Source organism: Salmo salar, chromosome ssa26 (assembly GCF_905237065.1).
Source record: "Salmo salar chromosome ssa26, Ssal_v3.1, whole genome shotgun sequence".
Classification (NCBI taxonomy): domain Eukaryota; kingdom Metazoa; phylum Chordata; class Actinopteri; order Salmoniformes; family Salmonidae; genus Salmo; species Salmo salar.
In genome coordinates this window covers 36,608,233-36,631,436 of record NC_059467.1, presented here as the reverse complement: position 1 = coordinate 36,631,436, position 23,204 = coordinate 36,608,233, and the positions used below count along the sequence as shown (strand labels likewise).

General features: G+C 47.5%; 1 protein-coding gene across 1 annotated transcript in view; it reads right to left on the bottom strand.

Moving 5' to 3' along the window:
- The window catches only part of LOC106587877 (transmembrane channel-like protein 3), a 62,682-nt gene that overhangs the window by 6,000 nt on the left and 33,478 nt on the right, over window positions 1–23,204 (bottom strand). The window contains exons 10-16 of the mRNA XM_045708975.1: window positions 18,665–18,812; window positions 11,672–11,781; window positions 11,372–11,465; window positions 10,623–10,901; window positions 6,432–6,560; window positions 5,904–5,971; window positions 899–1,027 (exon numbers count right to left, since the gene is read on the bottom strand). Coding sequence (XP_045564931.1) covers window positions 899–1,027; window positions 5,904–5,971; window positions 6,432–6,560; window positions 10,623–10,901; window positions 11,372–11,465; window positions 11,672–11,781; window positions 18,665–18,812 — 957 coding nt within the window. The remainder of the gene's footprint in view (window positions 1–898; window positions 1,028–5,903; window positions 5,972–6,431; window positions 6,561–10,622; window positions 10,902–11,371; window positions 11,466–11,671; window positions 11,782–18,664; window positions 18,813–23,204) is intronic.

Here is a 23,204-nt window from a genome sequence, read left to right as displayed (position 1 = left end):
ATCAAGGATCTCTGTATAATCTTTTACTGAGGAGTGGCTTCCGTCTGGCCACTCTACCATAAAGACCTGATTGGTGGAGTGCTGCAGAGATGTTTGTCCTTCTGGAAGGTTCTCCCATCTCCACAGAGGAACTCTGGAGTTCTGTCAGAGTGACCATCGGGTTCTTGGTCACCTCCCTAACCAAGGCCCATCTCCTGAGCACCTGAGCACCTGAGCTCAATTTTGAGTCTCAAAGCAAAGGGTCTGAATACTTATGTAAATAAGGTTTATTATTTAAAGTTTATTATTTACATCTATTTATACATTTTTATACATTTGCAAAAATTTCTATAAACCCTTTTTTGCTTTGTCATTATGGGGTATTGTGTGTAGATTGATGAGAATTATTATTTTCTTAATCCATTTTAGAATAAGGCTCTAACGTAACAGAATGTGGAAAAACTCAAGGTCTAAATACTTTCCGAGTACACTATATGTGTGTGTATGTGTGTGTGTGCGTGTGTGTGTGTGTATGTGTGTGTACCTGTGTGTATGTGCATGCCTGTGTGTGCGCCTGTGTGTGTGTGCCTGTGTGTGTGTGTGCCTGTGTATACCTGTATGTGTGTGTGTGTGTGTGTGTGTGTGTGTGTGTGTGTGTGTGTGTGTGTGTGTGAGTGTGTGTGTGTGTGTGTGTGTGTGTGTGCGCTTGCGTGTGTGTGTGTTTGTGTGTGCCAGTGTGTGTGTGTGTGTATGTGCACGCCTGTATGTGTGTGTGCCTGTGGGTGTGTGTGTGCGTGCCTGTGTATGTGTGTGTGTGACTGTGTGTGTGTGTGTGTGCATGCCTGTTTGTGTGCCTGTGTGTGTGTGTGTGCATGCCTGTGTGTGCATGACTGTGTGTGCGCATGCCTCTGCCCCTGACCTGGATGCTCTGAACACCTGTTGGTGAGGGACGTTACAGGTGAGCACAGCCCAACTCCTCAGGTACATCAAGCCTATCAGCTTCAACACGTTGAAGGCAGGCAGACAGGGAGAGAAGAATGAACCCATCCTAGAGAGAGAGAGAGAGAGAGAGAGAGAGAGAGAGAGAGAGAGAGATAGGGGGGGAGAGAGGAGAAGTGGAACTGAATTATCATAATGTATACATGAGCCAACAAGGTTACCTACACAGCAGTTTGTGGGGGGGTTGGAGAAGAATGTCCCCACGCTGTAAAGGAGCCAGAGGACACATAGAGAGGGGTGGGGGTTTGGAGAAGAATGTCCCCACGCTGTAAAGGAGCCAGAGGACACAGAGAGGGACAGATTTACACCCCTGCTAATGGAGCTCCTCCAGTCCCACCCCACACAGGTATGGGCTCACAGCCCATATAAAACACATTACCGGCCGATGGCTCTCGGCTTCGGACCATTGAGTTGATCAGCTCTGAAATGACGGGTGTGAAATGAACAGAGGTACTACTGTCCAGTTAACTGCAGAGGTGTGGAGTGAACAGAGGTAATACTGTCCATTTAACTGCAGAGGTGTGGAATGAACAGAGGTAATACTGTCCATCTAACTGCAGAGGTGTGGAATGAACAGAGGTAATACTGTCCATTTAACTGCAGAGGTGTGGAATGAACAGAGGTAATACTGTCCATCTAACTGCAGAGGTGTGGAATGAACAGAGGTAATACTGTCCATTTAACTGTAGAGGTGTGGAATGAACAGAGGTAATACTGCCCATCTAACTGCAGAGGTGTGGAATGAACAGAGGTACTACTGTCCATCTAACTGCAGAGGTGTGGAATGAACAGAGGTAATACTGTCCATTTAACTGCAGAGGTGTGGAATGAACAGAGGTAATACTGTCCATTTAACTGCAGAGGTGTGGAATGAACAGAGGTAATACTGTCCATTTAACTGCAGAGGTGTGGAATGAACAGAGGTAATACTGTCCATCTAACTGCAGAGGTGTGGAATGAACAGAGGTAATACTGTCCATCTAACTGCAGAGGTGTGGAATGAACAGAGGTAATACTGTCCATTTAACTGCAGAGGTGTGGAATGAACAGAGGTAATACTGTCCATTTAACTGCAGAGGTGTGGAATGAACAGAGGTAATACTGTCCATTTAACTGCAGAGGTGTGGAATGAACAGAGGTAATACTGTCCATTTAACTGCAGAGGTGTGGAATGAACAGAGGTAATACTGTCCATTTAACTGCAGAGGTGTGGAATGAACAGAGGTAATAGTGTCCATCTAACTGCAGAGGTGTGGAATGAACAGAGGTAATACTGTCCATTTAACTGCAGAGGTGTGGAATGAACAGAGGTAATGCTGTCCATCTAACTGCAGAGGTGTGGAATGAACAGAGGTAATACTGTCCATTTAACTGTAGAGGTGTGGAATGAACAGAGGTAATACTGTCCATCTAACTGCAGAGGTGTGGAATGAACAGAGGTAATACTGCCCATCTAACTGCAGAGGTGTGGAATGAACAGAGGTAATACTGTCCATTTAACTGCAGAGGTGTGAAATGAACAGAGGTAATACTGTCCAGTTAACTGCAGAGGTGTGGAATGAACAGAGGTAATACTGTCCATCTAACTGCAGAGGTGTGGAATGGACATATCACACATAGCACAGCATATTACTCTGGGTCAGGGGCTGTCCTGCCCTTAGTAAGGTTGCCTTTTATAGAAGGACTGGGTTATATATTATAGCTAATATGGGCACATTACCTTCTACATTAGAATCAGAATCACCATTAATAGCCAATCACATTTTCACAGTCAGAATGTGACTTGGTGATATGGTGCTGCTAGCAATATACATACTTTATACAGACAGAGGAATTTACACGTTTCCACACATTGTAAACAAATTAGATAAAGTGAACATAGAATTGAAGTGTGTGAGAGAGTGTGTTATATCTCTAACCAGAGTTTTTCCTGGCAATGTGACTTGAGGATGAACTCTGGGCCCTAGTTCCATCTACTGTCTATGTTGTATCTGATGTCTGAAAGCTCAACAGCAAAGACCAATAGCTTATGTCAGAAGAGACAAATACGTTGCGAGCCGTGGTGGAGTGGGTGGGTAACACTCCCAGCAATAAGCACATTTTCCTAGAGTGGCAGGTATCCTAGTGGGTAAGAGTGTTGGGTCAGTAATGTCACGGAGAAGCGGACCAAAGTGCAGCGTATGTGTCATTCCACATTTTATTTACACTGTGAAACTATTCAATACATAAACTAAAGAACAAAACAACAAACCGTGACGCAGAGTTGAAACATACACTACTCAAAAAACAATCTCCCACAAACCCAGGTGGAAAAAAACCCTACTTAAGTATGATCTCCAATTAGAGACAATGAGGACCAGCTGCCTCTAATTGGAGATCATCCCAAACAAAACCCCAACATAGAAATACAAAACTAGACCCTGACAACATAGAAATAGAAAACATAGAGAGAAAAAACCCTGTCACGCCCTGACCTACTCTACCATAGAAAATAACATCTTTCTATGGTCAGGATGTGACAGTACCCCCCCAAAGGTGCGGACTCCAAACGCACCGACAACAAAAGAACCCCCCCAAAAAGGGAGGGTTAGGGAGGGTGCAAATGTCAATGGTGGCTCTGGTGCAGTACTCAGAACCTTCTCATCCCGCAAATCCTCCAGCAGAGGAGGTGGCTCCGGTTCGGGGCGTAACCCCCGCTCTGCCCGCTGATCCCTCTGCTTTTGTGTCACCGGACTGTGGATCATCACCGGAGGTTCTGGACTGCCGACCGCCGCTGGAGGTTCCGGACTGCGGGCCGTCTCAGGAGGTTCCGGACTGCGGGCCGTCTCAGGAGGTTCCATGCCATGGATCATCACTGCAGGCTCCGCACCATGGATCACCACTGGAGGCTTTGTGCCATGGATTATCCCTACAGGCTCCAGGCCATGGATCATCCCTAAAGGCTTCGGGCCATGGATCATCACTGGAGGCTTCGGACCATGGATCATCACTGGAGGCTTCTTACGTGGAGCTGGAACAGGTCTCACCGGATTGGGAAACGTCGCTGGAGGCTCCGGACTGGGGGACGTCGCCGGAAGCTCTGGACTGGGAACTGTTGCCGGAAGCTCTGGACTGGGAACTGTCGCCGGAAGCTCTGGACTGGGAAGCCACACTGGAGGCCTGATGCGTGGGGCTGGCACAGGTGGCGCCAGACTGGTAACACGCACCTCAGGGCGAGTGCGAGGAGCAGGAACAGGACACACCGGACTGGGCAGGCGCACTAGAGACCTGATGCATGTGGCTGGCACAGGTGGCGCCAGACTGGTGACACGCACCTAAAGGGAAAGCACGAGGAGTTGGCTCAGGTCTCCAACCTGACTCTGCCAATCTCCCCGTGTGCCCCCCCACCCAATTTTTGGGGAGGCTGCTTCTCATGCTTCCCTTGTTGCCGTGCTCTCGCTGCCTCCACCTGTTCCCATGGGAGGCACTTTTCTCCTGCCCCTAAATTCTCCAAAGCCCTAGATATTTATTTATTTTTATTTCACCTTTATTTAATTAACCAGGTAGGCAAGTTGAGAACAAGTTCTCATTTACAATTGCGACCTGGCCAAGATAAAGCAAAGCAGTTCGACACATACAACAACACAGAGTTACACATGGAGTAAAACAAACATACAGTCAATAATACAGTCGAAAAATAAGTCTATATACAATGTGAGCAAATGAGGTGAGATAAGGGAGGTAAAGGCAAAAAAGGCCATGGTGGCGAAGTAAATACAATATAGCAAGTAAAACACTGGAATGGTAGATTTGTAGTGGAAGAAAGTGCAAAGTAGAAATAGAAATAATGGGGTGCAAAGGAGCAAAATAAATAAATACAGTAGGGGAAAAGGTAGTGGTTTGGGCTAAATTATAGATGGGCTATGTACAGATGCAGTGATCTGTGAGCTGCTCTGACAGTTGGTGCTTAAAGCTAGTGAGGGAGATAAGTGTTTCCAGTTTCAGAGATTTTTGTAGTTCGTTCCAGTCATTGGCAGCAGAGAACTGGAAGGAGAGACGGCCAAAGGAGGAATTGGCTTTGGGGGTGACCAGAGAGATATACCTGCTGGAGCGCGTGCTACAGGTGGGTGCTGCTACGGTGACCAGTGAGCTGAGATAAGGGGAGACTTTACCTAGCAGGGTCTTGTAGATGACCTGGAGCCAGTGGGTTTGGCGAGTATGAAGCGAGGATATACTCCTCCTTATCTCAATAGTCCACTGGTCCATACCACGCTGCTTGGTCCTTTGGTGGTGGGAGATTCTGTCACGGTTATCGTAAGGAGAAGCGGACCAAAGTGCAGCGTGTGTGTCGTTCCACATTTTATTTACACTGAAACTATGCGATACATAAACTAAAGAACAAAACAACAAACCGTGACGCAGAGTTGAAACATACACTACTCAAAAAACAATCTCCCACAAACCCAGGTGGAAAAAAACCCTACTTAAGTATGATCTCCAATTAGAGACAATGAGGACCAGCTGCCTCTAATTGGAGATCATCCCAAACAAAACCCCAACATAGAAATACAAAACTAGACTCTGACAACATAGAAATAGAAACCATAGAGAGAAAAAACCCTGTCACACCCTGACCTACTCTACCATAGAAAATAACATCTTTCTATGGTCAGGACGTGACAAGTAACTGAAAGGTCAATGGTTCGGATCCCCGAGTCGACTTGGTGAAAAAAACTGTCTGTGTCCCCTTGAGAAGGACACTTGACCCTAATTGCTCCTGTAAGTTGCTCTGGATAAGAGCATCTGATAAATGACAAAAATGTCAATGTAAAATGCACCCCCACTGGAGACCAGGGTTTAAACAATGTGAAAGGTTGATTGGAACTCCACTGTCCTATAAAAATAAAGAATAGATGAAGTGACAAACCCAGTAGAATGTGACATACCAGATCATTCCTTGGTTATATATCAGGTGGAGTACATTCTCAGCTATCTTGAATTCCCCATACTCAGGCTGCCAGGTGAGAAACATAAAGGGTGACATTAATTAAACCTTTAATTACTTCATGAAATATATTGACGACCTAGTCAAATGTCTTAAAATAAAGTTGCCTCCTGATAGATGCAACAGCTTGGGCCTGCCGTGATGGCGTGGACTAAACCAGAACATACAGTTACCAGGAGCAATTAAAAAGCATGTCATCCAACTGTGACTTGCAAACCGTACTGCACTTCAACATAGTTTGCACTTATCGTCTGATTACAATTGACGTCTGGATAACGACACAGTCACAATCACCCTTGGGTTCAAACAGTATTTGTTTTCTTTCAAACCCTTTGAGCTTGCCTGGAGTACCATATGGGCAGTATTTGCACTTTCGGGACTATTCCATTGCACCAAGCAAGCTCAGTTAAGCACAGCTAGACTATTTGAAAGTAAACAAATACTTTTTGAATGGAGGTTGAGTACATACAAACTTGCTCTCCAGGTCCCAGCAGCAGCAGTCACTCAGGTACCTGACCACCAGCCCTCTGATGAAGTCTATCAACAGGATACTGGCCACCGTGAAGATCATATCGATGATAGACAGCTTCAACATCTCCTACAATACAACACATATAAACATATGAGCATAATGAAACGCACTGTTATAGCTACTGTCTGGTAACTATCTGTTATTGGGTCGCCTTTAAGGTCATTCTGGTCATTCTGTAATGACACTAGCTAACACCTACTAGCACTGATGTCACTGTCAGCTTTATTGCGGGGAGTTTTACTTGCAGTGACTGTGGCATGTGGATGTCACATCCTACCTTATTTGAATGTAAGTCGCTCTGGATAAGAGCGCCAGCTAAATGAATAAAATGTATACTTTATGTCTTTCAGAAAAACTCATAACATCTGTCCTAACTGTACATAACTCATGGGAAATGGATCATCAAGCTATACTTATCAGACCTGGGTTCTTGCACTTTTGGGGACTTTACTATTGGTTGAAAGCTCGATCAAGCATTTGAAAATATAAAAACATATAATTTGAACCCAGCTCTGCTAATTATATGATGCCATTTTCTTGTTGAGAATATCCACTCCTGAGACGACGACACACGATATACCCTCCTATTGATCTGCACCAAGAACAAGTCATCCGTTTTGCATCCTTGGCCTAGTGACAGCTTCATTACCTGAATGTCTGCCTGGGTACGTTTCAATCCATACTCAATCTATTGTTTAGGGGGAAACAATCGCCGCAGGACAAGGCATTTTCATTTTTCTTGTCGGGCATAATGCCTTTAAGAGGTATTAAGGATAACTGTCTGAGGGATGAGACTGTTGATTATTAGGTCTGTGTACAGACAGAATGATCTAGAACGGTAATAGTTATTGGTGCTTACCGTACACACAGAGTGCTTAGGCTGACATGGTTGAACTACTCCAGTGTTATGTTTCATAATAGATTACTGTGACAGTAGTAATACACATTTCCTTTGTAGAATAGATAAAGCCTTCCCTGTGGCTCAGTTGGTAGGGCATGGTTTTTGCAACGCCAGCATGGTGTGTGCAACGCCAGGGTTGTGGGTTCAATTCCCACGGGGGGCAAAAAAACAAAACATTTTTTAATTTTTTAAAAGTCCATGAAATGTATGCATTCACTACTGTAAGTCACTCTGGATAAGAGCGTCTGCTAAATGACTAAAATAAATAAAAATAATAAAGATCTATTCTAGGGGACTTTTATTATGAAGACTCCTTGTGAATGTATGTGTTATGGATGTTGTTATAAATTCTACATAAAGGTGTTATGAATGATACCACAGCATTCATAAAGATGTTATCAATGATACCACAGCATTCATAAAGGTGTTATAAATGATACCACAGCGTTGTGAATGATACCACAGCACTCATAAAGGTGTTGTGAATGATACCACAGCACTCATAAAGGTGTTATGAATGATACCACAGCACTCATAAAGGTGTTGTGAATGATACCACAGCACTCATAAAGGTGTTGTGAATGATACCACAGCACTCATAAAGGTGTTGTGAATGATACCACAGCACTCATAAAGGTGTTATGAATGATACCACAGCACTCATAAAGGTGTTGTGAATGATACCACAGCACTCATAAAGGTGTTGTGAATGATACCACAGCACTCATAAAGATGTTATCAATGATACCACAGCATTCATAAAGGTGTTATAAATGATACCACAGCGTTGTGAATGATACCACAGCATTCATAAAGATGTTATCAATGATACCACAGCATTCATAAAGGTGTTATAAATGATACCACAGCGTTGTGAATGATACCACAGCACTCATAAAGGTGTTGTGAATGATACCACAGCACTCATAAAGGTGTTATGAATGATACCACAGCACTCATAAAGGTGTTGTGAATGATACCACAGCACTCATAAAGGTGTTGTGAATGATACCACAGCACTCATAAAGGTGTTGTGAATGATACCACAGCACTCATAAAGGTGTTATGAATGATACCACAGCACTCATAAAGGTGTTGTGAATGATAGCACAGCACTCATAAAGGTGTTGTGAATGATACCACAGCACTCATAAAGGTGTTAGGAATGATACCACAGCACTCATAAAGGTGTTAGGAATGATACCACAGCACTCATAAAGGTGTTAGGAATGATACCCTCATAAAGGTATTAGGAATGATACCACAGCACTCATGAAGGTGTTATGAATGATACCAGAGCACTCATGAAGGTGTTATGAATGATTTCATGAAAATGTTATGAATGCCTTACAGTTAAAGTTGGAAGTTTACATACACCTTAGCCAAATACATTTAAACTCCGTTTTTCACAATTCCTGACATTTAATCCTAGTAAAAATTCCCTGTCTTAAGTCAGTTAGGATCACCACTTTATTTTAAGAATGTGAAATGTCAGAATAATAGTAGAGAGAATGATTTATTTCAGCTTTTATTTCTTTCATCACATTCCCAGTGGGGTCAGAAGTTTACATGCTTGCCTTTAAATTGTTTAACTTGGGTCAAACATTTCGGGTAGCCTTCCACAAGCTTCCCACAATAAATTGGGTGAATTTTGGCCCATTCCTCCTTACAGAGCTGGTGTAACTGAGTCAGGTTTGTTTTCCTCCTTGCTCGCACACACTTTTTCAGTTCTGCCCACAGATTTTCTATAGGATTGAGGTCAGGGCTTTGTGATGCCCACTCCAATACCTTGACTTTGTTGTCCTTAAGCCATTTTGCCACAACTTTGGAAGTATGCTTGGGGTCATTGTCCATTTGGAAGACCCATTTGCGACCAAGCTTTAACTTCCTGACTGATGTCTTGAGATGTTGCTTCAATATATCCACATCATTTTCCTCCCTTATGAAGCCATCTATTTTGTGAAGTGCACCAGTCCCTTCTGGAGCAAAGCACCCCCCACGACATGATGCTGCCACCCCCGTGCTTCACGGTTGGGATGGTGTTCTTCGGCTTTCAAACCTCCCCCTTTTTCCTCCAAACATAACGATGGTCATTATGGCCAAACAGTTCTATTTTTGTTTCATCAGACCAGAGGACATTTCTCCAAAAAGTACGATATTTGTCCCCATGTGCAGTTGCAAACCATAGTCTGGCTTTTTTTATGGCGGTTTTGGAGCAGTGGCTTCTTGCTTGATGAGCGGCCTTTCAGGTTATGTCGATATAGGACTTGTTTTACTGTGTATACAGATACTTTTGTAAAGGTTACCTCCAACATCTCCACAAGGTCGTTTGCTGTTGTTCTGGGATTGATTTGCACTTTTCGCACCAAACAACGTTCATCTCTAGGAGACAGAATGAGTCTCCTTCCTGAGCGGTATGACGGCTGCGTGGTCCCATGGTGTTTATACTTGCGTACTATTGTTTGTACAGATGAACGTGGTACGTTCAGGCGTTTGGAAATTGCTCCCAAGGATGAACCAGACTTGGGAGCAATTTTTCTGGGGTCTTGGCTGATTTCTTTTGATTTTCCCATGATGTCAAGCAAAGAGGCACTAAGTTTGAAGGTAGGCCTTGAAATACATCCACAGGTGCACCGCCAATTGACTCAAATGATGTCAATTAGCCTATCAGAAGCTTCTAAAGCCATGACATAATTTTCTGGAATTTTCCAAGCTGTTTAAAGGCACAGTCAACTTAGTGTATGTAAACGTCTGACCCACGGGAATGGTGATACAGTGAATTATAAGTGAAATAATCTGTCTGTAATCAATTGTTGGAAAAATTAGATGTCCTAACCGACTTGCCAAAACTATAGTTTGTTAACAAGACATTTGTGGAGTGGTTAAAAAACAAGTTCTAATGACTCCAACCTAAGTGAATGTAAACTTCCAACTTCAACTGTATGTATTCATGTAAATTGTCAGGTTGATGATGGAGTGTCCCTGTAACAGTTCTACTCTGGCCTATGCAAAAGGTCTCGACCTTCATGGAACAGTTGTTAGTACACTTGCTCTGTAAAGTGTTGCTCAATTAATGTTAAAAGATGAATGAATGGACAAATGGACAGATTAACAAATTAATTAAGAAATGAATGGACAAATAAATGAAGGAAGAAATGAATGAATTGACAAATTAACAAATGAGCGAATTAACAAATGAACGAATGACAAGGAATTAACTTCTGCACCTGTCCAACGTAGGTCTCCCAGCACTCGTCCGGTTTCTTCTGCTTGTTCTGCTCAAACATCCCAGTGTGGTTGTACATGGTTGCCATGGTGACCTTGCTAGTGCTGATGCTGGTGTTGACATCCAGCACCATGGCAATGGTCGCTATGGTGCTGTTGCGGTTTTCAGAGATGGAGATGTCAGATACGAGGGTGGAGAGGCTCGTCTCCCTCGGCTGGGAGATAGTTGCCATGAATGCCGTGGAGTCAGACAAGTTCCCCGAAACCACAGAGGCCGCCGCCTGGAAATGATCCATCAAAACCATTAATTAATCAATCAACCAATCAACCAGTCAGTCTGTCTATCCATCCATCAGTCAATCAGAGCTTGAAAAATGTATGAACATTTTCATAATTTCATTCCTTTGTTTTCTAAACCTTCCCCACATTGACAGATCAAGATCGCTGTTAACAGTAGCATCCAGGCTGCATCACATCCAGCCGTGATTGGTAGTCCCATAGGGCGCCGTCTGGGGTAGGCCGTCATTGTAAAAAATAATTTGCTCTTAACTGACTTGCCTAGTTAAATAAAGGTTTTAAAAAATCTAATAATAATTTAACTTTTTTTTTTAAAGCATTGACATTAACATCAGCAATAACAGTAACATTTATTTATTGATTGGGGACTGCGGCACAATACGGAAAGAGTTTAGTGACATGGCTTGTATGGTGTCCATATTAGGAAAGCCTCAATCTCAGCAGGACTACTTACAGCTGCAGCAGCTGACGCCATACTCATACTGTTGACCTTGTCCAGAAGGGCAATGATGAGGCTGTACAGGTTACCCAGATACAACACCAGGACTCTGTGGCGAGGAGACATAACATTCACTGCATTACAAAAGAAAGAAAACAAGCTAAAATCAATTTAGTAGCAACATTAACTAACAGTACAGCTACGGTGTAGTTACATGTCAAAATATGAATCCAATTTCTCTGATACTCTACTGTATCTGTGAAACGTAATGTTAAGTGTGGCCAAATGAGATTTGAGGTGCTGTCAGAGTCAGACCTGGCCAGCTGGAAGCGGAGGGAGGTCCTAGGATGGTACATCTCCAGCTGAGCCACCAGCTCAAAGGCAGACGGGGCGATCATGGTGATGAGGGAGACCACCACACTCACCTGGGACAGGAAACAGGATATGACATCAGACACTGGGTATGTTAAGAAATAGACACGTTCATATACGCCTGATGACATCATAAGGAGTCATTGTATCAGGACCTTCTCTTCTCTTTTTCACTAATATATGGAGGCATCGGAGGAGCAAGCAGTTAGGAGCAAGAGGCTGTCCAACTCAGAATTCCAAGTCAGAAACTCTGGCATCTTTCTAGAGCTTTGACTTTCCGACCTGAAGATCACTGACGTCATGATTTGACCAGTTTTTTCTCTCCAGAGTTCCCAGTTGTCTTGAAAACACCATCAGTCCAGGCAGTGACATCAGGGTAGTGGAAACAGTTATCTTATCAAAGCCCTTACAGGCATCCATTATCCTGAACTGAATTAAATGATCAGCTGTCATGCACAGATGGTGATACATGTAGCTGGTGATAGCAGTCTCCCTATTGGTCTCCAGTTTCACATTAACGCCTTTATTACAGCATTCTGAGAGGAAATTATGCGAGAGAAACACAAGGCACGATGTAATTGAAGTCCTGTCACATATGTCTTTGTCATCAGGGAAATCAAGTGCCTAAAATGAGATACAGTAGCTATAATCCATCAACCAAGTTAAACACAATATTGTAAGGTTTCCCGGACTCAGAGTAAGCCTACTTACAAAACATTAAGGACACCTGCTCTTTCCATGACATAGACTGACCTGGTGAATACAGGTTAAAGCTATGATCCCTTACTGATGTCACTTGTAAAATCCACTTAAATCAGTGTAGATGAAGAGGAGGAGACAGATTAAATAAGGATTTTTAAGCACTGAGACAATTGAGACATTGATTGTGTATGTGTGCCATTCAGAGGGTGAATGGGAAAGACAAAACATTTAAGTGCCTTTGAATGGAGTATGGTAGTAGGTGCCAGGTCGCACCGGTTTGTGACAAGAACTGCAACGCCGCTGGGTTTTTCACACTCAACAGTTTCCCATGTGTATCAAGAATGGCCCACCACCCAAAGAACATCCTGTCACAATATCCACAGAAGATGGCGCCCCTCCTCGGTTGGGCGGCGCTCGGCGGTCGTCGTCGCCGGTCTACTAGCTGCCACCGATCTATGTTTCTGTGTTCTTTGTTTTTTGTCTGTCTAGGTCCGCACCTGTTTCTTGTCTGTCATTAGTGGAGGGGGTATTTAGTTTGGTCCTTTGGGTTCGTTTTTTGTGCGGGATTAATTGTATGTCAGCGGGCAGTGCTTGTATACGCTGTTGTTGTGTTTTCCCAACTGTCACGTCCTGACCAGCAGAGGGAGTAATTGTATTAGTTTTGGTCAGGACGTGGCAGAGGGTATTTTGTTTATGTGTTTCGGGGTGATGGTTTATGTAGTAGGGTAGTTGATTTATTATTTCCGGGTTTTGTGGTCACTGCTCTATTTTAGTCTATGTCTATGTTCTTTCTAGTTAGTCTGTGTCTATGTGTAGTTAATTGGGGTGTGGACTCTCAATTGAAGGCAAGGGTTGTGTAGTTGCCTTTGATTGAGAGTCCTATATATTAGGGTGTGTTTGTGTTGGTGATTTGTGGGAGGTTGTCTCTTGTTTAGCTGTTTTTGCCTGACAAGACTGTCGTTCGTCGTTTATCATTGTTATTATTTTTGTATACGTGTTGTTTGGTTTTCCTTCTTTCTCCGATTAAAAGAAGATGAGTATACAACTCACTGCATATTGGTCTGACAGTGATTTCTCCTTATCGTCAGACGACGAGAGTTGTGACACCAGCGGAACACGTTGGATTATTATTACTGCCGGGCTGCGCCCCGTGCGTATTTTTTATTTTGTGGATTACCTGTTTTCCCTTTTAGGTATTGTGCGATCCCTGTGCCTTTTTTGACCACCGAGTGTCAGTGTAAATAAACTTCGGCACTACTGGACATAAGTCTCCTGCGTTTGACTCTGCCCCTTCCTCCTGCCCTTAAGGATCCGTGACAGAATCCCGCACCAAATTTACATGGAGTCAGCAGGAGCAGAAGCACCGTCAGTAGCGGAGCAGGTGTCACAGCACGCCAGCCTCCTCCACCGTCTGGGCTCGGCGATGGACCAGGTGCTGACCCGATTAGAGAGCTGGGAGAGAGGTGCTTCCCCCACCGGACCAGCTCCGGTTCCTCAGCTGGCGCCCCTACCGATACCCCCTGAAGCGGGCTCGAGCGGGATCCGGATTACGCCGCCGAGGGAATTTGATGGGACGGCTGCAGGGTGTAAGGGGTTTTTGCTCCAGATTGAACTGTACCTGGCGACCGTCCGCCCCTCTCCCTCCGACGAAGGAAAAGTGAGCGTCCTCATCTCTTGTCTTATGGGTAGAGCCCTGGAATGGGCCAACGCGGTCTGGGATGGCCCAGACTCGGCTCGGGGCGACTACCCGGAGTTCACCCGTCGCTTCCGGGCGGTATTCGATCATCCCCCGGAGGGCAAGGCGGCGGGTGAGCGGTTGTTTCACTTGAGACAGGGGACGAGGAGCGCTCAGGACTTCGCCCTGGAGTTCCGGACCCTCGCCGTGGGATCGGGGTGGAATGAGCGGGCCCTGATGGATCACTATCGTTGCAGTCTCCGAGAGGATGTCCGCCGGGAGCTGGCTTGTAGGGACCACACCATCACCCTTGACCAGCTGGTGGATTTGTCCATCAGGCTGGACAACCTGCTGGCTACCCGGGGACGTGCTAGTCGGGGCCTGTTCGTTCCACCTCCCAGCCCTCCTGCTCCACTGCCCATGGAGATAGGAGGAGCTGCTTCGAGGAGGACCGGAGGGGAGGGCCTCTCCTGCACCAACTGTGGGCGCAGAGGACACACTGTGGACCAGTGCTGGAGGGGTCCACCCGGGAGTTCGGATGACAGGCAGAGCACTACATCGACCCCCCAGGTGAGTCAGCACCAGCCACACCCAGAGCCCCCTGTCGACCACATGTACACTTCAGTTTGTTTTCCCGATTTTTCCCCTCACTTCCTGTATAAGGCACTAGTCGATTCAGGTGCAGCTGGGAGTTTTATGGACCGTGGGGTCGCTAATAGGTTAGGGATTCCCCTGGTTCAGCTGGACCACCCCTTCCCTGTGCACGCCCTAGATAGTCGACCGCTAGGGTCCGGCCAAGTGGGGGAGGTTACTGTGCCACTGGTTATGGCGACGTGGGGGGGTCATGTGGAATGTATCAGCCTATTCCTCATTGACTCCCCGGATTCCCTGGGAATCCCCTGGCTAGCCACTCACAACCCTCAGATTTCGTGGAGGCAGAGGGCTCTTAAGGGGTGGTCGAGGGAGTGCTCAGGTAGGTGTATAGGAGTTTCCATCGGTGCAACCACGGTGGAGAGCCCAGACCAAGTCTCTACCGTGCACATTCCCTCTGAATATGCTGATTTGGCTATCGCCTTCAGTAAAACGAAGGCGACTCAATTACCACCCCATCGACAGGGGGATTGTGCGATAAACCTCCAGGCTGACGCGGCCCTTCCTAAAAGTCACGTGTATCCTCTGTCTCAGGAGGAGACAGTGGCTATGGAGACATACGTCACTGAGTCCTTGAGACAGGGATACATTCGGCCATCTAAATCACCCGTCTCCTCGAGCTTCTTTTTTGTGAAGAAGAAGGAGGGAGGCCTGCGCCCGTGCATTGACTATAGAGGTCTAAATTCTATCACAGTGGGGTTCAGTTACCCACTACCTCTCATTGCTACGGCAGTGGAGTCATTTCACGGGGCGCGCTTCTTCACCAAACTAGATCTCAGGAGCGCGTATAACCTGGTGCGTATCCGAGATGGAGACGAGTGGAAAACCGCATTTAGTACCACATCTGGCCATTATGAGTACCTCGTCATGCCGTATGGGTTAAAAAATGCTCCCGCTGTCTTCCAATCCTTTGTGGACGAGGTTCTCAGAGACATGCTCGGACAGGGTGTGGTGGTGTACATCGATGACATCCTGATCTACTCTGCCACACGCGCCACGCATGTGGCTCTGGTGCGCAAAATGCTTGGGCGGCTGCTGGAGCATAACCTATACGTCAAGGCTGAGAAATGTGAGTTCTCCAAACGAGCCGTCTCTATTCTGGGATATCGCATTTCCACCACAGGGGTGGTGATGGAATGTGACCGCGTTACGGCTGTGCGTAATTGGCCGTCCCCTACCACGGAGAAGGAGGTGCAGTGGTTCTTGGGGTTCGACAATTATTACCGGAGGTTTATCCGGGGTTTTGGTCAGGTGGCAGCTCCCATTACCTCACTGATGAAGGGGGGTCCGGTGAGACTGCGGTGGTCGGCAGAGGCGGACAGAGCCTTCCGTCGTCTGAAGGTTCTGTTAACCGACGCTCCGGTGCTGGCGCATCCGGATCCCTCTTTGCCATTCATAGTGGAGGTGGACGCATCCGAGGCTGGGGTAGGAGCAGTGCTGTCACAGCGTTCGGGCGCTCCTCCGAAGCTCCGCCCCTGCGCATTCTTTTCCAAGAGGCTGAGCCCGGCGGAGCGCAACTATGATGTGGGGGACAGGGAGTTGTTAGCCGTGGTCAAGGCTTTGACAGTGTGGAGACATTGGCTTGAGGGGGCACGTCACCCTTTTCTCATCTGGACCGACCACCGTAACCTGGAGTACATCCGGACAGCGAGGAGACTTAATCCTCGTCAAGCCAGGTGGGCCATGTTCTTTACAAGGTTCCAATTTACCCTTTCATACATTCCGGGTTCTCGGAACCGGGGGGCCGACGCACTGTCGCGTCTCTACGACCCCGAGGAGCGGACCATCGATCCCACTCCCATACTCCCTGCTTCCTGTCTAGTGGCACCGGTGGTATGGGAGGTGGATGCGGACATCGAGCGGGTGGTTCAGTCAGAACCCACTCCACCTCAATGTCCCGCGGGTCTGAAGTTCGTTCTGCTTGGTGTTCGCGATCGCCTGATCCGATGGGCCCACACTCTACCCTCCTCGGGTCATCCTGGGGTGGAACGGACAGTGCGAGGCCTGAAAGGAAAGTACTGGTGGCCCACCTTGGCTGAGGATGTAAGACACTATGTCTCTTCCTGTTCGGGGTGCGCCCAGTGCAAGGCTCCTAGGCACCTGCCTCGGGGGAAACTACAGCCCCTCCCCGTTCCACAGCGACCTTGGTCTCACCTCTCCGTGGATTTCCTTACGGATCTCCCGCCACCTCAGGGGAACACCACGATCCTGGTCGTTGTGGATCGGTTCTCGAAGTCCTGCCGTCTGTTCCCGTTGCCCGGTCTTCCTACGGCCCTACAGACCGCGGAGGCCCTATTCACCCATATCTTCTGGCACTACGGGGTGCCCGAGGACATCGGATCTGATCGGGGTCCCCAGTTCACTTCCAGGGTGTGGAGGTCGTTTATGGAGAGGCTGGGGGTCTCGGTCAGCCTGACCTCGGGTTTTCACCCCGAGAGTAATGGGCAGGTAGAACGCATTAACCAGGATGTGGGCAGGTTTCTGCGGTCGTATTGCCAGGACCGGCCAGGGGAGTGGGCGAGTTTCGTGCCATGGGCCGAGATGGCCCAGAACTCTCAGCGCCACTCCTCTACTAACCTGTCACCTTTTCAGGTTGTATTAGGTTATCAGCCGGTCCTGGTGTCCTGGCAGACGGAGGCTTCTGCGGTGGAGGAATGGGTACAGCGCTCTCAGGAGACCTGGAGTGCTGTCCAGGAGTGCTTGAAGCGGGCGATAGGTCGTCAGAAGGAGAGCGCTGACCCCCGCCGCAGTGAGGCCCCCGTGTATAATCCGGGGGACAGAGTCTGGCTCTCGACCCGGAACCTGCCCCTCCGCCTGCCCTGCCGGAAGCTGGGTCCGCGATTTGTGGGGCCGTTCAAAGTCCTGAGGAGAATAAACAGGGTGTGTTACAGGTTACAACTCCCTTCATATTACCATATTAACCCCTCGTTTCATGTGTCTCTCCTCAGGCCGGTGGTAGCTGGTCCACTGCAGGACGCTGAGATGCGGGAGGTCCCTCCGCCCCCCCCTGGACATCGGGGGGGCCCCGGCGTACACAGTCCGGGCCATCCTGGACTCCCGACGTCGGGTAGGAGGCCTGCAGTACCTCGTGGACTGGGAGGGGTACGGCCCGGAGGAGAGGTGCTGGGTTCCGGTGGGGGACATTTTGGATCCAGCTATGCTGCAGGAGTTCCATCGTCTCCGTCCGGACCGGCCGGCGCCTCGCCCTCCGGATCGTCCCCGAGGCCGGCGTCGGCGCGCTGCGGGAGCAGCGCGTCAGGGGAGGGGTACTGTCACAATATCCACAGAAGATGGCGCCCCTCCTCGGTCGGGCGGCGCTCGGCGGTCGTCGTCGCGGTCTACTAGCTGCCACCGATCTATGTTTCTGTGTTCTTTGTTTTTTGTCTGTCTAGGTCCGCACCTGTTTCTTGTCTGTCATTAGTGGGGGGGGGGGGGGGGATTTAGTTTGGTCCTTTGGGTTCGTTTTTTGTGCGGGATAAATTGTATGTCTGCGGGCAGTGTTTGTGTACGCTGTTGTTGTGTTTGCCCAGCGGAACACGTTGGATTATTATTGTTGCCGGGCTGCGCCCCGTGCGTATTTTTTCTTTCGTGGATTACCTGTTTTCCCTTTTGGGTATTGTGCTCTCCCTGTGCCTTTTTTGACCACCGAGTGTCAGTGTAAATAAACTTCGGCACTACTGGACATAAGTCTCCTGCGTTTGACTCTGCCCCCTCCTGCCCTTAAGGATCCGTGACACATCCAGCCAACTGTGGGAAGCATTGGAGTCAACATGGGCCAGCATCCCTGTGGAACACTTTCTACACCTTGTAGAGTCCATGCCCAGATGAACTGAGGCTGTACCTTAAAGGGGACACAGGGGAGGTGTTCCTAATGTTTGGTATACTCAGTGTATACTGTAGCTAGCTACCTCATTCTTCTCCCATAGTGTTAGCTCTGGCTTCTCCTGCTCTAGTTTCTGGGAGCGGTCCACCACAAAGTAGATTATATAAATGCTGCCAGCCAGAGAGAGAAGGACCAGGATGTTGGCTAGGATACGCAGACTGATCAGGACTGCTCTGGAAGACAGAGAGAGAAACAGAGAAACAGTAGTTCATGAAATCAAATGTATTTACAGTGCCTTTAGAAAGTATTTATATCTCTTGACTTATTCGACATGTTGTTGCGTTACAGCCTGAATTCAAAATGGTTAAATAAAAACATTCTCTCACCCATCTACACACAATACTCCATAATGACAAAGTGAAAACATGTTTTTAGAAATACAGAGGTATCTCATTTACATAAGAATTCACACCCCTGAGTCAATATTTTGTAGAAACAGTGTCTCAAAGAGTTTTCCACACCTGGATTGTGCAACATTTGCCCATTATTCTTTTCAAAATTATTTGAGCTCAAATTGGTTGTTGATCATTGCTAGACTGTTACGCCTGCTCCCGCTTCCCCTCTCTGGCACTCAAGGGCACCAGGCTGGCCTTCATTACGCACACCTGTCACCATCATTACGCGCATCAGCGCTCAATGGACTCACCTGGACTCCTTCACGTTGTTGATTGCCCCCTCTATATCTGTCTGTTCCTCAGCTTTGTTCCCTGTGTCAGCATTATTGCCGTAATGTCATTTTGTTCCCCCCGTCCAGATGCTGTTCTTGTTTTGTTTGACGTCCATTTTCCATTAAATATTCACTCCATGTACTTATTTCTCGTCTCCAGAGTCGGTCCTTACAGAATGCTGACACCACTATTTGAAACATCAGGGAGTTCTTGTTTTTTGTTTTTGGTGGTGACGTGGGGTTCAGGTGCTGCCGCCGATGGAACTGGGGATGCCTCAGCTGGCTCGACGGGCTACCACGCCTTAGCTGGCTCGAGAGGTTTCCTTGCCTCGGTTGGCTCGGCAGGCGCCCATACCACGTCATGCCTCAGCCGGATCGCCGGGCTCCCACGCCTCAGCCGGATCGCCGGGCTCCCCGCCTCAGCCGGATCGCCGGGCTCCCACGCCTCAGCCGGATCGCCGGGCTCCCACGCCTCAGCCGGATCGCCGGGCTCCCACGCCTCAGCCGGATCGCCGAGCTCCCACGCCTCAGCCGGATCGCCGGGCTCCCACGCCTCAGCCGCTCGTCGGGCTTCCACGCCTCAGCCGGCCCATCAGGCTTGCCCAGGTGGGACGCTGGGTGGCTGCCCTGGGGGGGCGTTACTGTTACGCCTGCTCTCGCTCCCCCTCTCTGGCGCTCAAGGGCACCAGGCTGCCCTTCATTACGCACACCTGTCACCATCATTACGCGCATCAGCACTCATTGGACTCACCTGGACTTCACGTTGTTGATTGCCCCCTCTATAACTGTCTGTTCCTCAGTTTTGCTCCCTGTGTCAGCATTATTGTCGTAATGTCATTTTGTTCCCCTCGTCCAGACGCTGTTCTTGTTTTGTTTGATGTCCATTTTCCATTAAATGTTCACTCCCTGTACTTGCTTCTCGTCTCCAGCGTCAGTCCTTACATAGACAACCATTTTCAGGTCTTGCCATTGATTTTCAAGTAGATTTAACCTGTTGGGGCTAGGGGGCAGTATTGAGAATTTTGAAAAAAATATGTGCCCATTTTTAACTGCCTCCTACACCAACTCAGAAGCTAGGATATGCATATTATTAACAGATTTGGATAGAAAACACTCTGAATTTTCTAAAACTGTTTGAATGGTGTCTGTAAGTATAACAAAACTCATATGGCAGTCAAAACCCTGAGACAATTTCTAACAGGAAGTGGGTATCTGATGTGTTGAATTACTTTTAAGCCTATGCCATTGAAACATACAGGGACTTATTAATCATTGAGCACTTCCTACGCCATCCACTAGATGTCACCAGTCTTTACAAAGTGGTTTGAGTCTTCTACTGTGAAAACTGACCGAACAAGAGACTTGGAACGTTGGTCATAAGCGGATGGCCGATACTAATCTGGCGCACGAGTGCATGTTTGGGTACTCTCGTTCCAATACGTTTTAAAAGAGAATGCAATCGTCCGCCTTGAATATTATTGAAGTTCTGATTGAAAAAGGCCCTAATGATTTATGCTATACAACGTTTGACATGTTTGAACGAACGTAAATATTTTTTTTCCCTCTTTGGTGAAGACAAGTCCGGCGGGCGTCGTTCATGTTTTTGAGTAGCCTACAGGACGCGCTAACAACACGGAGCTTTTTGGACATAAATTATGAGTTTTTTCGAATAAAACTACATTTGTTATGGACCTGGGATTCCTGGAAGTGCCTTCTGCTGAAGATAATCAAAGGTAAGGGAATATTTACATAGTATTTTTGATTTTAGATCTCTCCAACATGGCACCTAGTCTGTATCGCAAAGCCTATTTTTCTGGGCGCAGTACTCAGATTATTGCAAAGTGTGATTTCCCAGTAAAGTTATTTTTAAATCTGGCAATGCGGTTGCGTTCACGAGATGTTAATCTATAATTCTTTGAATGACAATATAATATTTTACCAATGTTTTCGAATAGTAATTATTTAATTTGTTGTGCTGATTGACTGGCGGTATTGGAGGGAAAATATTTCCTCAACATCAACGCCATAGTAAAACGCTGTTTTTGGATATAAATATGAACTTGATAGAACAAAAAATTCATGTATTGTCTAACATAATGTCCTAGGAGTGTCATCTGATGAAGATTATCAAAGGTTAGTGCATAATTTTTGCTGGTTTTCTGCTTTTGGTGATGCCTGTCTTTGCATTGACAAAACATTACACACAGCTATTTTCAATGTACTGTCCTAACATAATCTAACTTTATGCTTTCGCCGTAAAGCCTTTTTGAAATCGGACAACGTGGTTAGATTAAGGAGATGTTTATCTTTCAAAGGGTGTAAGATAGTTGTATGTTTGAGAAATTTGAATTATGACATTTAATTGTTTTCAAATTTGGCGCCCTTGATATTTCACCTGCTGTTGATAGGGTGTACCAGGAGTGGGACGCTTACTTTTACTGAAAATACTTTAACAAAACAACTGACAACAGTTCCGTCAGGTGACATACACTAAACAGAAAACAACTACCCTCAAAAAACCCAGTCAGAAAACCCCTACTTAAATACGATTTCCAATCAGAGGCAACGAGAATCAGCTGCCTCCAATTGGAGATTAACCCAAACAACCCCAACATAGAAATAGAAAAACTAGAACTTAAACATAGAAATAGAAAACATAGAAAACCCAAAACACCCCCTGTCACGCCCTGACATCTTACTAGGGTTAGGACGTGACAGTACGTGACAAAAGTCTATGGCGGCTCAAATGCAGTCCACATAACCTTAACCTCCAGCATAGGAGGCTCCGGTTCTGGGTGTACTCCCCGCTCCACCCGCTGATCCTTCTGCTTTATTACCACCTGACCGTGGATCGTCGTCGAAGGAACCGGACTGTAGATCATTGCTGGAGGTTCTGGACTGCAGGCCGCCGGTGGAGGTTCTTGGCTGCAGGCCGCCGCTGGAGGTTCTGGGCTGCAGACCGCCGTTGAAGACTGTGGGCTGCAGACCGCCGTTGAAGACTCTGGGCTGCAGACCGCCGTTGAAGACTGTGGGCTGCAGACCGCCGTTGACGACTCTGGGCTGCAGACCGCTGTTGAAGACTCTGGACTGGGGAGCATAGCTGGAGGCTCCGGACTGGGGAGCGTAGCTGGAGGCTCCGGCTTGGGGAGCGTAGCTGGAGGCTCCGGACTGGGGAGCGTAGCTGGAGGCTCCGGACTGGGGAGCGTAGCTGGAGGCTCCGGACTGAAGAGCGTTGCTGGAGGCTCTGAACTGAGGAGTGTCACTGGAGGCTCCAGACGGAAAAGCGTCGCCGGAGGCTCCGGACTGGGAGGCGTCATAATAGGTTCCGGACTAGTGACCGTTGCTGCTGGCTCCATGCCATGGAGCATCTCTACAGGTTCCGCGCCAAGGATCATCACTGGAGGCTTCTTACCATGTATTATCTCTACAGGTGCCGGGCCATGGATTATTCCTACAGGCTTCGTGCCATGGTTTATCCCTACAGGCTCCGGACCATTTATAATCCCTCCAGGCTTTTTGCCAAGGATTACTTCTTCAGGTTCCGGGCCATGGATTACCTCTTCAGGCTTCGTGCCATGGAATATCCCTACAGGCTCCGGGCCATGGATCATCACTAGAGGCTTAGTGCCATGGATCATCTCTACAGGCGTCGGACCATCGATTATCACTGGAGGCTTTGTACGAGGAGCAGGAACCGGTCTCACCGGACTGGGGAGACGCACTGAGGACCGAATGCTCAAAGCAGGCACTGGCCGTACTGGGTTATGGATGCGCACTGGAGGGAGAGTGCGAAGAACAGGCACAGGACGTACTGGATTCTGGATGCGCACTGGAGGGAGAGCGTGAGGAGCAGGCACAGGACATACTGTGCTATGGAGGCGCACTGGAGAGAGAGTGT